The 15566-nt window shown below is 39.2% G+C and overlaps 1 protein-coding gene across 2 annotated transcripts in view; it reads right to left on the reverse strand.

Moving 5' to 3' along the window:
- The window catches only part of cep290 (centrosomal protein 290), a 60285-nt gene that overhangs the window by 43003 nt on the left and 1716 nt on the right, over positions 1-15566 (reverse strand). For both annotated transcript variants that reach the window (XM_088006579.1, XM_088006578.1), the window contains exons 2-15: positions 12852-12929; positions 12620-12689; positions 12489-12535; positions 10999-11130; positions 10573-10626; positions 8827-8973; positions 8450-8632; positions 8074-8163; positions 6503-6625; positions 4580-4703; positions 2534-2706; positions 2028-2190; positions 1811-1911; positions 1656-1722 (exon numbers count right to left, since the gene is read on the reverse strand). In XM_088006579.1, coding sequence (XP_087862705.1) covers positions 1656-1722; positions 1811-1911; positions 2028-2190; positions 2534-2706; positions 4580-4703; positions 6503-6625; positions 8074-8163; positions 8450-8632; positions 8827-8973; positions 10573-10626; positions 10999-11130; positions 12489-12535; positions 12620-12689; positions 12852-12929 — 1552 coding nt within the window. The remainder of the gene's footprint in view (positions 1-1655; positions 1723-1810; positions 1912-2027; positions 2191-2533; positions 2707-4579; positions 4704-6502; positions 6626-8073; positions 8164-8449; positions 8633-8826; positions 8974-10572; positions 10627-10998; positions 11131-12488; positions 12536-12619; positions 12690-12851; positions 12930-15566) is intronic.

Raw genomic sequence — 15566 nt, forward strand, 5'->3', positions numbered from 1 at the left:
GAACGAATCGGCTGTTTGCAGAGTGTTATATCAAGGCACCTCAGTGGGAAGGCAGTCGGAAGGAAAAAGTGTGGCAGAAAACGCTGCACAACGAGAAGAGGTGACCGGACCCTGAGGAAGATTGTGGAGAAGGGCCGATTCCAGACCTTGGGGGAAGCAGTGGACTGAGTCTGGAGTAGAAACATCCAGAGCCACTGTGCACAGGCGTGTGCAGGAAATGGGCTACAGGTGCCGCATTCCCCAGGTCAAAGGTCAAGCCACTTTTGAACCAGAAACAGCGGCAGAAGCGCCTGACCTGGGCTACAGAGAAGCAGCACTTTGGACCACTGTTGTTCAGTGGTCCAAAGTACTTTTTTCGGATGAAAGCAAACTTTGCATGTCATTCTGAAATCAAAGTGCCAGACTCTGGAGGAAGACTGGGGAGAAGGAAATGCCAAAATGCCAGAAGTCCAGTGTCAAGTACCCACAGTCAGTGATGGTCTGGGTGCCATGTCAGCTGCTGGTGTTGGTCCACTGTGTTTTATCAAGGGCAGGATCAATGCAGCAGCCATCAGAAGATTTTGGAGCACTTCATGCTTCCATCTGCTGAAAAGTTTTATGGAGATGAAAATTTAATTTGGTCTGGAATCGGCCCTTCTCCACAATCTTCCTCAGGGTCCGGTCACCTCTTCTCGTTGTGCAGCGTTTTCTGCCACACTTTTTCCTTCCTACTGACTTCCCACTGAGGTGCCTTGATATAACACTCTGCAAACAGCCGATTCGTTCAGAAATTTCTTTCTGTTTCTCACCCTCTTGCTTGAGGATGTCAGTGATGGCCTTCTGGACAGCAGTCAGGTCAGCAGTCTGACCCATGATTGCGGTTTTGAGTAATGAACCAGGCTGGGAGTTTTTAAAGGCCTCAGGAATCTTTTTCAGGTGTTTAGAGTTACTTTGTTGATTCAGATGATTATTTTTATTGCTTGTTCAGAGAACCTTTTCATAATATTCTAATTTTTTGAGACAGGGATTTTGGGTTTTCATGAGCTGTTTGCCAAAATCATCAAAATTAAAACAATAAAAGACCTGAAATATTTCAGTTGGTGTGCAATGAATCTAAAATATATGACAATTTAATTTTTATCATGACATTATGGAAAATAATGAACTTTATCACAATATTCTAATTTTATGACCAGCACCTGTAGAGGTGGGCTGAACGATCCAAAATATTGATAATACTGATACTAAATCTGTATCGAATCGATTCTACAGTGATGAGATTGATATTTTAGTTTCAGATTCTCTCTTGAAATCTTATTTAATTTTGTAATGCAGTTTCTCAACTCTACCATAAAAACAACTTTGCTTAGATTTTCTCTCAAATGATATGTTTTTTTTAACTTTATTTACAAAACAATTGACAAAAATTTGTCTAAATTAAGTATGAAGTCTTTGTAAGCAAAACTGTCCTTCAAATAAAAGGGGCTGGTTCAGACCAACCCAACTGAAGATTTTTGTCATCCAGTTTTTGGTAGAAAGAAAGAGAGAAAAGATAAAGTAACAAATCGAGCAAATGGATATTATTGTGCTGGTTTTTCATTTATCGCGCGATTAATTGATTTATTTCGACAGGCCTAGTAGGAAATGCTTTGCACTATTTAAATCAGGCCTTTCACCTTTTTCTTTCACCAAGCGCCTGATTTGTTTCTTCAGCTCCAGCCGCTCTTCTTCCAGTCGCTCAATCTGAAAAGGAATCCATCGGCGTGTTGACATGAGGCCACTCTAGCACTTCTAACAGCAACAGTCTGATCTCCTTTGAACGCAGCCTTACCTCTTTGGCAAGAACTTGGTTTTCGGCTTTGTACTGGCGCTGCCTGAGATCCCTGGCACGCCTGAATTCTGTCAGATCCACTTCCTGCTTTGGCTCCAGACCTGCTCGCAACCGGAAAATCCCACCAAAAAAAGAACTCGTTAGAAATTTCCCTGCCTCAGATGAGCCAGCATTGTCTAAACAGATGGAAAACAGTGGTGTTTTTAAAAACTCTGACCCAGTTTTTCCCGGAACTCCTCATTTTCATCCATGAGGTCATTGATTCTCAGCTCGAGCTGGTTGATCTCTTTGGTCATGGCCTCTGCCTCACGATCTCTCATTCTAATTTGATTGTTACACTCTTTGATCTCGGCAATGGCTGCTTCCAGGCCGTAAGTGCCCTGCCGTACAGAAACAGCACTGTGATTTGTTGTCCGTCAAAAAAATAAATAAAATAAAAAGGCACATCTTGTCTCACTTTTGTTTATTTCCTTCTTTTTTGGGGGGGAGGAAGTAAAAGGGGTGGGAGTAACAGTACGCTTGTGGACCCAAAAAGCATGTTGATCATGCCACAGTCACATAGGCGTTTTAACATCCCTATTTAAAGGACGGTGAAAAAGAAAAATCACAGGCCTTATTTCTGGGAAATTAGGAGTCAGTTAATTCGATTTGGATAAAAACAAGTCTCGGAAGCTGAGGCCAAAAACAAAGGCAGGAACAAAAAAAAGGTATTTGTGGACTTACAGACTCGTACTGGCTCAGGCGATTTGACGCCTCAATAAAGGCTTTGTCTTTTTCCTCAGCATGTGATTCTGCCTGTCTGAAGGCCCACTCTGCTTCCGTCGCTCTGGCCTCTGCCACTTTCAGTTTAGACTGCAGCTCCTCCATCTTCCTCTGCTGTAACGTCGAAGGAGCACCTGAGGCAGAAACATGTTATTAAATTACATTTACCAGTCAAACACTGTTAAAAATCCAAGTTAGTAACAAGTTCACATAAGCCCATCAGAAGTATGATTGTTAGAATTGCGGCTTTTAAAGATGTTTTTAACGGTTCCCTTTTCAGATTGGAAAGCTTCTACAATAATATTTATAAACTAGTGGTGGAACTCGATTTAAAATGTTTAATTAATTGTTAATTGTAGGGTTTGTATTAGTTAGTTGCAATTAGTCGACTAATTAGGCAACATTTTCATTTCCAAAATTCCTTTCTGCTGCTAAATTCTTGAATAAATAGACATATTAGCTCAACAGCAAATATATTAATGTTTTTAATCTGTTATTTAGGCTTTTCAACCATCAGGAAGGTGCAAAGTGGTGTTATATCCATTCAGTTTTCAAGTGTTTTCTTTAGAAATGTGCACTCTGGGTGCTAACATTAGTGTTGGAGACGTCTGTGGTGCTGCAACATGTTTAGCATTGAGATGCCATTTTAGGCTTGGATAGCTTCACTAAGGCTAACTCCTTTTAGCACACTACAATAGTCCTTCCCACTGTCTAACCAGACCGTATTTTGACGGAAAAATGAACTAAGAGAACTAATGACTAATAACTAAGAGAAGCGGCCTCATTGTCCATCGTTGTTGTTTGCGGATGTCGCTTTTCTGCATCAAATTTAGAGTCATACAAGAAAAGCAGTAAAACAAGGATTCCCATGTTAAAATTTTTAATGCATTAAAATCTTTGCAATCAATAAATCGAAATTAATGTGTTAAAAGTCCTGGACTTAATTTACGTACAATTTGATTAACCTCGTAGTCCTGGAAACTGTTTGTGTTCAAAAAAACTTTCCAACTTTTGTATATCTGCAATCCTCATCCTTTAATCTTCACCTTTACTCTTCACCGCTCCCCATGATGACATTCGCATCATGGGTAGCAGCCAACTCAATAAATTCTATCAGGCAAGTCTTTTTTATGCCGGCAAAAAAACAAAACAAAAACTAAACATTGCATTCAACATATGGTCACTAGCTATATGTTCATAAGCTGGAACTTTAAGTACAATCAATCAGGAGATTAGTGTGAATGTTTGTAAGCCTGTGGAGATTAGAGAAAATCTGTAGGTAAATCAAACTTGTTCACAGAGTTTTGGTTTTTAAATAAACTGAATATTTTATAACAATGTCAGTTCAAACAAATCCTCAGATGTCAAAAGTTAAAATGACATTTATGCCCATGACCAAACTACAACTGTACACTTCCATTTAGTAAAAGCCTGTACTTCACTTTATTTTTATTATTAAATAAAAATAACAATCACCTTATAGAGGCAGATTTCTTTTACCATTTGGCAATGGAAGTATTTCACTTTGTAAAGTTGATATTTTTGCTAATAGTTCCAACATATAAACCCTACAAGCACAGGAGCGTTAGCATCCATTTGCCTCCACCCCTCTCCCAGCCGACGAGGATTTTGACCTACATTCTGCCTCGTCAGCTGTGTTTTGGTCTGTACCGCTTTCTGAAGGAAACATCTGGCTTTTTAAACATTTAGAAATCTCTCAGCTGAAGGCAGCTAACTTTGCGTGACAAGAACGCCAATCGGAGAGGCGTGGCGAACCGTGAAACCAAACTAGTGGCCTGTAACTTATCACATCTATCACTGTCATTCCTAATAGAAAGTAAAAATGCTTTTTATGAATATTTTTGTCCATAAGCTGAAAAAAAAATACTTTTCAAGCAGCTATAATTCTTTTATCTGGTATCTCATGAATAACATTTTTGTTTCTAACTGAAGTCTTGAAGCCAACAACTAAAACAAGACATTTGATTGGTCAGTTTAAACACAGACCTCTATCTTTGTTTGTGGACATCTTCAGCTCCTCTATGAGCCGAGCGTGCTTTTCCATCTCTCCTGTGTACTGCTCCACCTGCTCGCTCAGCATCTTGATCTGATTATCTCGCTCCTGGACGGCCTGTGGGGACATTTACAGACATTTCTGAATAATGACAGCTTAGCGACGGACTAAACAGGTTTGTAACTCGCCTCGCTGTGGGCGCTATGAGGCAACTTCTAAGACGAAAACAAGCAGAGACACGTGACGGATGGAACTTACACCACAGAGTTCATATATGACCTGGGCCAGAGCAGCGACACAGAAAGAAGGGAGGACAGGTGGATGAGAATAAAAAGATGAAAATGAGGTAATGATGCAGGCAAAACAAGAAAAGAAGCCAAAAACTGGAAAATGGAACAAGCTGACATGTGCACAAACACAAAGCTTTCCATAGCAAACCTACCCGACATTTTATAACCACCTAATTCTACATATTTTATACATACTACTTGGGACGCTCCGATTGCAGTTTTCTGGCTGATCACTTATTTTAAAACACCTGACCTTCCAACTTCAATTTTGGCCAATACTGTAATTTTTTGTCTGAATAGTAAATAGAGCAACAAACTTACTAAGTTGCTAACAGTGGGGTGGGGTGGATATTATTAACTAAACATGTCCAGATGTGACTTTTAGGTCAGGTTTGTCAGTCAAACTTCTGTCACAGAAGACTGATGTTCAGACCTTTCTGTCGGTAAAAAATATCAGAGCATAAGATCCGTTATACATGTCAGACTGTTGATCACCCAAAATCAAGGAAATCTGGCCCAATTTATTGGTGCACCAATAATATATGTAATTTTTTTTGTGTGTTTTTACTGTACACTTTTGTTGAAGGTCATACCAAGGTCACCATCTTCAAAAAACAAATGGTGCGGAACAAAAGGTGGATCCAGTAAAAAATAAAACTTTAAGAGATAGATCAAATTTCTGAATGGGGGTTCTCCTGAGATGTTCTGAGCATGTGTTGTTTATGAATCAGAATCAGAACCTATCCCTGCGTTTCAGTTACCTCCAAAGTCGGAACTCAGAGTTGGGTTTGACAAAGTAGCAGCATTCCAGTTAAAATAGTCAGAGGAGTTGGGATTTCAACATAGCGACGCCCAGAGACACTCAGTCTGAAGAATATCGTTTCAACTTTCCGTGAGCAAACACCATTTTTAATTTATTTAGTTTAGAGCGGCAGGCGCATGTAAAATGTAAATGAATGTTAAATCAATGAAATGCGAAGTCGGTCTTACAAGCTGGCGTTCCTCACATTATCCCAGTGAGAAGTTCGACTTCGGAGGGCGTCTCAGTCGATTTTTAGACTGGGAAGTTGTTATTTCCCAATGTTGACTACAAATGGAACGCAACATCAATTTAAAATGGTTGAACTATTTTAAAACCGTTGTGATAAAACCGTTTCTGTTGTTGTACCTCTGATGCCTACTAGGAAGAGTTGGTTCATATGACAGAACAGTGATACAACTGAAGGATATTTTTTGAAAGCTGCAACTTGTTACTGTTATCAATTTACAATTTTTTTTGGAGTTCTCTCTTTATTGTGTCCAAGGCAACCATGCAATTTGATGTGAGCATTGCACTAGTTTGCAGAAATGCTTTTACCTTTACTTTCAAACGTTTTACGGAATGTATGGCAGTCAATTGTTAGTGCCAAATATGATAAATGCTGAGAAAAAAATATTTTTAATTTTATTAAGAATAATCTAGATACAATTCTATATATCTTACCATTTTCAAGCAGCTCTAACAAAATATGAGCTGTTCTAAAGAACTATCTTCTGCCACACTGTTAGAGGCGCCACATTGGGAGAAGCTGAATATAATTATAAATGAAGACGTTTGACTCCTCTGCTTGCTATTTTTGGACACACCTGTTGCAGGGCAATTATGTTGCTTTTGTCCAAGTCCAGCTGGGCAGAGCGCAGCTTTTCCCTCAGCTCACGGATCATCTGCTGGTACACCAAAATTTCCTCATCCTTCCCAGACAGCACTTTCTGTGTGAGGAAAACATCTCATCACCAGTGCAACAGGCTAATGTTTACTCAAGTAAGAGAACAAAATACAATAAAATCACAAAAAACAGAAAATAGGCACTTTTATAAAAAAAAAAAAAACTATTTGTACATTTTTACACTCAGTCTGTCTCTTGAAAACTCCAAAGTAAGGAGAATACAACATGTTTGTTATAAATCAAGCAGGCTAGAGAGACTGGACCCTCACAGGCTAGTGGTTCAAGTCTTTTTCTACCTGTTTAAATGGAACAACGTACTGACGTGTTTATCTAGTAACCACAAGTTGCTGTGTTATTGGCTGCATATGCTCAGGTAAAGCAGGGCCAGTGTTTAAAACACATAAAACACAAGGAAAATATTGACCTAAACTGTGAGCTAGCCTAAGAACTACACATCCAGGGTCATTTTAGGCTTTTTTTTCTGGTATAAATTTTCTTACTGCACTCCCAGGGACAAGACAACCACACGGCTTATGACTAATTTTGGGCTTTACATGATACTACAATGTTATTCCCTATTCAAAAGCAAACCTGGATTTGATTGTTTCATGCATGTTTGATTGATTGTTTGATTTGATTGTTTCATGCTTTGATTCTTTCATGCATGTTTGAGAAATCCTTGAATCTCCCATGGCAACCATTCAGTTGTGCAAAACGCCTGGTTGGACCCAGTTCCGACTTCGAGGACGAAGCTCCTCCTCAGAGAAGCAGTTTCCAAGATTCCGCATTATAGCGCACCCCTCTCCCATGCATCCCCAACTCAGCTCCTTCAGACTAGCCAGAAGCAATTAGCAAACACCTTGCAGAACTGCTGAGCTCATTATAGAATCTACTTCTCAGTGAAACGCTGATAAAAAAACGTTGTTGAAGGGTTAATAGAGGAGCCAAGCTGTGATGACTTCATGAAGGTAGAGTTTCTAAAGAGACAGAGGCTCAATTTCAAGACATTAAATTAGGAAGTGACATTTCTTTTACGTAATTTTTAGTATGTAAAGCATGTTTATAACAACTGTTAACAGTTACTCATTTATGCTATAAAATGGCACTATGTGCCAGGAAAACACATAATACTGCCCTTTTAACTGGATTTATTTAGAATAATCTCACTAATCTGTGTGCATTAGAGAAAATCCAATACGGATAAGCAACTTCTGCATCCAGTTTTTAAAAATCACTGCGGTATTAACACATCAGTCTGGGGGAAAAGAATGGTTTGAATAAAATATCAAAAGCCCAAAATGAATGACACTCATACCCCATGATGAGAGAATGTAAACCTCTGACCACAGATGTGTGAGTTAATGCAGTCAAAATGTTTCTCCAAAGGCAATGTAAGGGTTTCTGTAGAGTCAATATTGTTAGGAATATCCGTCCAAAAACAAAAGACAAAAATAATGAGTCTTTACATTATTGCCTATATTTGCCACTCACCTTCCACTCCTCTACTTTGGCATTGACAGCTGCCATGATTGGGTCATTCTCTTCAGTCATGCTTTGAATCTTTTCTGTCAGCTCTCTAACCTGCACATAAAAAAAACACAAAGCCTTGCTTGAGTTTGGTGCACAGAAACATTAGATTATCTACTTCAAAACAAACAGGACAGATCTAACACAGCAGCTTTTCTTTGATGATATTACTCACACTCTTTGACCTTCCTAAAGAATGATAAACGATACCGCGTAACTCATCTCAGCATGGAAACTTATTTTGCAAACCACCCACCGATTCAGGGTGGGATCAAAAAAACACGGACATAAAAAAAACCACACACACACACGCAGCAGTGGAACGAGAGCGGGCTTTTACTTGAAGCTTCGTGTGATCCCTTTCTTTCCTGAGCTGGTCCATAATTGAGTCAGTCTGCTGCACAACGATCTTCATCTTGTTGTACTCATCTGTCATCTTCTCCATCTCTTTCACAGACTCCTCCAGGCTCCTCTGCAGCTGCACGTTCTGTGTCTTCAGGTGTGCGTTCTCATCCTCTGCTCGCTGTTGGATGCAAAATAACAACAATAAATTAGTACAATGAATGAATATCTTGACTTCTAACACATGTTGCGCACATTAAGAGCTTACAGCCATAAAAGAAGGAGTTGTAAAAGATGATTTATTTAAAAAAAATATTTAAAAAATCAGTGGGATATGCTAATTTATCTCATTTAGTAAGTGTGGTTTCTGTGAACCTGCAGGTCGTCCAGGCATTGGTAGAGCTGGCGGTTGGCCAGGCTGAGCTTCCTCTGAGTCTCGGCGCCATCGTCTCTGGAGGTGAGCGGCTCCTTCTGCTCCAGCTCTGCACGGTAGAACTCCACATCCTGCTGGAGCTGCTCGTTCTGCCACGCCACAAGAAAGGCAGGAACAGCTTTCAGGAAGAACAACGACCAGACAAAAAATGGTCGAAGCTACTGTTTTCTTTTTAGAAAATTGTGTTGGACTTTTCAGTCATAGTCAGTCACGAAACGTGGGGGCAATTTAGATACAAACATCAAGGTGTTTGAAAAAGATACATGATCACAACTAATCTATCATATGTTTTTTGCCTTCAGTGAAGCGGAGGCGTGTTACTTTAACTGTCAATCAAATTATTTTTTGTATAGCACCTTTCAAAGGCATTTCAAAGTGCTTTACAATACAACTGTGTATTTTATCGATTGCTAAAAGACTGACAAAAACCAATGATAGAACATTGACTATATTGGGTACATCTTTAATAGGAACAGTTTTAGAATTATGTCTTTCATATTAGCACCATGTTAGAGCAGCTATGTCGAATTTGTTCTGATTTGGTCTTTTGCAGACCAATTCAGAACAAATCATTCTTTTGGTCGGAATTCTTTTGTATGAATCATTGCATGTTTGAACAATTGTTCCCTCTGATGTTGGGAACAATTGTCAAAAACAAAAGTCAATTGTTTTTGACAATTCCGAAGAGTAAAAATCCACATCACCGTGGAAATAATATGTTGTTTTTGCAACTAGGAGCAGTTGATTGGCATCTTAAAAGCGCAACTAATACCTGGACTACGACCCCCAAATCCCAAAGTTCATCGGCTACACAGTGTGTAAATTTTAAATAATAATAATAGTGGCAAAAGCAAATGAGTTGGATTAGCAGTACTTGCCAACAACTGATGGTGTCATCCATCACATTACTGCTGAATATCGTTTTTAGTCCCCAAAACTGACCGGTTAGCATGTCATGGAAGTCCTGAGACTGTCATACAGCGAATGACTGAAGATGCTTGGATGATATGAGTAACAACAATGAATAAAGGCGCTTTCGCACTGCATGGAATGGTACGGAATGGAACGGTTCCAGCCCTGTTGTGTTCGCATTACACTGAGGGCGCCATCGAAGCGGTGCCGGACGTCATTATTTTTAAAATTTTATATAGTAGTGAGAGCCAGCTGTCAACGGAAAATCAACGTCTGACTAACAACCAGTAGCCAATCAGCTGCTGGTCCTAAGCAGAACCGCTAGGCCGGCACGATTGGAACCACAGCTCTTGTGGTTCCATGGGGCCGGGTGGAACCGGTCGCAAGTTGTAATGCGAACACGCTCGGAACCGTTCCGTTCCGTACCATTCCGTACCGTTCCGTGCAGTGCGAAAGTGCCTTAAGAGTATTTTTGAACGGAACACTTCTGCTACATTAACAGACCCAGAATGGGCTCTTTTGTTGTAAAGTGTGTAACAGAATCAAATTCTCCAATCTTAAATGTGATCTAATTGTACATCACTACAGTTCCTACATTTCTTACCTTCTTCTTAGATTTTTTCAACTGCCCAATGGAAGAGAAACAGACAAAAGAAAGAATAGAACAAATGAAGAAGATTTGACATCAGGCAGAAATGAGGGCAGGTGAGACCAGGTGAAGACAGAGGAGAATGGAAGGGAAAGATGGAGCTGATGTCTTCCCAGTGGTTGTGTACCTCTCTTTTTAACTTTTTCACTTCATCCTCAGCCTCCTCCAGTCGCACAATCAGCTAGGAAAAGGAAACACATAACAAAATGTGCAGATACATTTCTATCATATAATTCAACACAGTTAGCGTAGCTAGCAAGGCTATGTCTAATATGAGAAGTATTCAGTGCGTGGTGCCTAAAAGCTTAAAGCAAACAATGACTAATCTGATTACCTCAAAGAGGAAATTAAGATTTGCAATACAAAGTGTTTTTTTCTAAAGATTTAATCCTTTGTTACTAGAATTTACCAGAACATATGGTTCACTAATCTCTGTAGTATTTTTTTTTAAAGACAAACCAAAAGATTCTGTATGGAAACTAAACAGGAAGGTTACCCAAAGTCTCCTGTGGTGGTGTAAAACATGTAGGTACTGTGGGTGGCACACTCATACCTCTTCATTGGTTTTCTTCTCCTTGCCCATGTCTTTCCTTAACTGGGTCAATTCCTTCTCCCGTTGCTCCAGCTGGGCCTCGAGCTGCCGAATCTCATCCCTAAGAAAGCGGCTGTCTGGCCCGGTGCCGAGCTGCTGAGCCGTATGGATCGGAAACGAGACAGAGAGAAGAAGAAGGAGAATAAAAAGAAGAAGAGAAAACAACCCACACCTTAGTCTCTCATCACCTTCTTCTGTTTACAGAGCCAACGTGCGGCTCAGCTGTGATTGTTAAAAGTCCTCAAACAAGGATTAATTTCTTTGAGAAAACAAACAGTGGGATTGCAAATTCTCCTAAAGCCAAAAAAAAATTATAGTAACTCAGTTTCAGTTCATTCAAAACAAGAAGTAAGTGCTAAGACTGTGCATGGAATTAGCAGGTAATCTTCTTACGTGCTCTCCTGCAGTGATCACAACAACCAATCCTGGTGTAGCCAAGGTTACATTCTGTGATTGGCTGAAAGGTTTGGCCTTGATGGCGGAAGTGAAGAGGCAGAAAAAGTGTATTCAGGTCAGACCCATGACAGAGGGGTCACCAGTGCCACCTGTAAGTATTCACACCCCTTTGGCTGTTTACTTTTGTCACATTAAAAACCACAAACTCTGATGTGTTTCCCTGAATAGAGGAACCAGTTAATTCTTCATTGTGAAATTGAATGGAAATGAATTAAAAGAGACAGAAACTTAATTTAAAAAATGTGTCTCGAGAGTCGAGACACATTTTTACTTATCGGACCAATACCGATTAGGGCTGCAAACAATTAACTGGATTAATTGTGATGAATCGATAATTGAAATAATCGTTAGATAATTTAGTACTCTTTAACTGGAATATGGAGACTCAAAAAATATACAAAAAGATAATTTGCTAAAACAGCTGTGTACTGTACAAAAAATACATACATTTTGCATTAAGATTATGAAAAAACCAAGTGGAATAGTTAAGCTTCATCCAGTTGAAATTCTATAAAAAGCTAATCTCTTATTAAGCAAATTACTATGCAAATATTAATCGGTTAATCAAAATAAGAGTCAACAGATTAGCCCTACACTGTATTGATGTTAAGTCAAGCAGAAAAGGCTGAGCTTTTCACATGTACAAATAATCAAATGCTCACTAAAGGAGCATTTGATTATTGCTCCTTTAGTGCAATATGTTGCTGTTTTTTAGGCAATAAAATATTTTATTATTTAAAACAGGAATGTATTTGTTTATTTTTAATGTATTTCTAGTAGTGAATACATTAAACTTAAGTTGTTTAATGAAAAATCTGCAAAATGTGCCAATTTTTAAATCGACTAATAGTAAGAATATTTGACTAATCAAATAATTGTTAGTTGCAGCCCTAATACAGATATGTTCAAATGTGACTAACATCGTTATATACTGATGTTAATACCCAAATATCATGCATCCCTGCCTGAAATACACAATTGCTCCACAGCCTTACCTTGCGCTCTTGTTCCAGCCTGGACACTTTTGCACGAAGTTCGTTTTCTAGAAGAGAAAATAGAGAACACTATTAACATGCTGTTTTCATAAAAAATGTGTTTTTCCATCAAACGGCGCGTGCTTACGAACCGGTTTTGACGTGTTGTACACCGATATCGTCGATGAAGCTTTCATGGAGCTTAACCTCACGCTCTTTCATCTAACAGGTGGAGACAGAGACGAGACTGAAGAGCTCAAACCAACCAACATCCATCACGTCTGTATGAAATGTTCTTCTTCTTCAAAAATAAATCACGCCCGTGAGCTTGCAAGCAGATGTGCACAGGAGAGAGCAGAGTGTAGAAACAACAAAACCCGACACCTTTAGCAGGGCCTGACCCACTCGGAGGACGCGGATAATGTTCTCCGTAGCTTTATCCTTCACCTCCCATTCTTTTGTCTGCATGGAAAACATGATTTAGTCGGAAAGATTTTCAACAGTGCATTCGCTAATCTAATAATAACATTGATGAAGTACATCTCTTGCAGTCAAAAACGGCGAGAGGTGAAACCAGAAATATGTGTACATATATGTAGAAGGTTATAGCTGCATAGACATTTTTTTTCCTTCGACTTATCAAAGTTCAGTAACGATACTCAGATTTTATTGCTGAGTGAGGACTTCAGCAGATGTTGAGCTGCTGAGTCAAATGTAAGAACTATCCAGCAAGCGGCTGTGAAACTGCATAATGTTAAAAGATTAACAAGATGATATATATATATATATGTGTGTGTGTGAGTGTGTGTGTGTATGCTTATAACAAAATCAAGACAACTTGATATACATGCATCATCTGTCACTCAAACTCAATCAGGCATAACATTATGACCATACCTGTGGGTGATATGTATCAGGAATATAATCAGAACCATAACACCACCCCGGCCAGATTTCTTTAAGGAAACATGATTCACCACACCATAAAATCCCCAACATTGGGAAAAATAGCAGAAGAGCATCAGTTTCTAACGGGGGTATTATGTATTTTCCATATATTAGTTTGTTTATAGCACAAAACTATATTATCTCCAGATATTATGAAAATGTACTTATTAAAAATAAATTTAAAGGAATTTGCCCTGAAATTTCCTCTGTCTCTTTAAGAAGCTCCTACCCTTTTAGACAACACCCCTTCCGGATGTCATCACAACAATGCTTCTCCATGATGCCGATTACAACCAATTTCAGAGTGTTGAACTGGGAAGTAGCTGATATGATGAGCTCAGTAGAATGGCAGCTCCAGCAGGTCGTTGCCAATTGCTGCTACTGCTAATCTGGAGGAGCTGTGTGGGGGAGGCACGGGGAAAGGGTGCTCTGTTGGGTAGGAGCTCGGGTGGGGATTGAAGCTCCAAAGAGGAGCTTAGGGTAAATAGGCAGCGTGTTGTATACTACAGGAAAGTCAAGGATTTATCAAAAATGCATGAATGAGCCAAAGCAACACCCTAGGTAAGCTTATGATGAGGGAATAACGCTAAGACATTAATTTATTATAATTTTTTTAAATATTTCCCTACGGCCAAAGCTCCTTGGCCATTTTTGGATTTTCAGGAGGTGGTCAGGTAAAAGCGAGGGCATATAGATAGATTGTCGTCTACCGGTCAGACTGTTTTTTGTCAAACCATTGGATATCAGAGTGTTGTCTATTCAATTGTTGTACATCAGTGTTGTCTTTTAAATCATTGTCTGCCAGACTGGACCACACAGACAATGTGGTCTGTGTGGTCCAGACCACACGAGAGCAAGGGTTTCTTCTTCCCCTTGCTCTCGAGGGGAATCAGAACCCAGGATTAGCCATGACTTTGTCCGTTCACTACCATTCCTTCTTTTAACCTACTTTGATAGACATCAACAGAGCCTGTATGGCTTTAGGAAGGCATGTCTTACAGATTTTATGGTTAAACACTCTACTGCATTGATTACATTAGTTATGATTTACACTAATCCCTTGTCAACTTTGCTAGAATCTACATCATGTGTTGGCGTTAGTGGAAGTGAAGAATCTATCCAACATCCAGAGAGTTTGAATATTGTGTGAAAACCTTTCGATACATTTACTCTACTGGATACATTAATAATGTCATGATGATTTGATTCGACCACCAAGGACCAAAACAGTCCTCAACTCTGGCCAAGTCATCGTCTTTTGGGTTTCATCATATGCTCAAATTGTTACACTTGCCCATTTATCCACTTTGCAACACAAAGTGTGGAAAAAAATAGTTCACTTGCTGCCCAGTTTATCCCATAAACAGGGTTTATGATGAAGACATAACTGCCGTTCTTCACTCATCAGTTGTCATAATGTTATGCCTGGTCTGTGCATGAATTCAATTCAATTTAATTCAATTCATATAGATGAAAATGTTTTGTCCCTCACACTTTCCTGTTTTTTGTTAAACTTAAATGTTTCAGACCACTAAAGAAATTTTAAGATCAAACCATTCTGGCCTTATGTGAAAAAACACCATTCCTTAAAGTCAGGAATTAACTGTCAACTTACCTGCAATAGAAGAGTTTAACTTCACCAGCCACACTTATAGGTGATTACTGTTAAATGTGTCAAATCAGTTTATCACATCTATAGAAACTATCTGACAACATGAATGAAGCTAAGACATCTCAGAAAAACAACATATCATGCCTCAGTCTAAAGAAAAACAGAAACAAATGAGAAACAAGTAATTGAAATCTATCAGTCTTTCCAAGCTGAAAAAACAATCTTGACCAAAGCGAAGACAAAGGTCTCTCATATTTACCAGAAAAAACCCACTTAGATGAACCCAAAGATGTCTGGGGAAACTGTTCTGCGTAATAAACAAAGGCAGAACTTTGTGGGAGTAGTGCATTACATTATATCTGCTCTAAAACTAGAACAACACATCAGAAAAAGAGCATTATATTGAATTCATTCAGGCATGGTGGTGGCAGTGTGATGGTCAGGAACTTCTTTGCTAGTTCAGGACCTGGAGGGCTTTCCATTACTGATGGAAGCATGAATTCTGTTCTCTACCAGACAGTCTTGAAAAATATGCATCA

This window comes from Poecilia mexicana, unplaced genomic scaffold (genome assembly GCF_051168715.1).
Source record: "Poecilia mexicana isolate PSO_F unplaced genomic scaffold, ASM5116871v1 scaffold_6, whole genome shotgun sequence".
NCBI classification, from domain to species: Eukaryota; Metazoa; Chordata; class Actinopteri; order Cyprinodontiformes; family Poeciliidae; genus Poecilia; species Poecilia mexicana.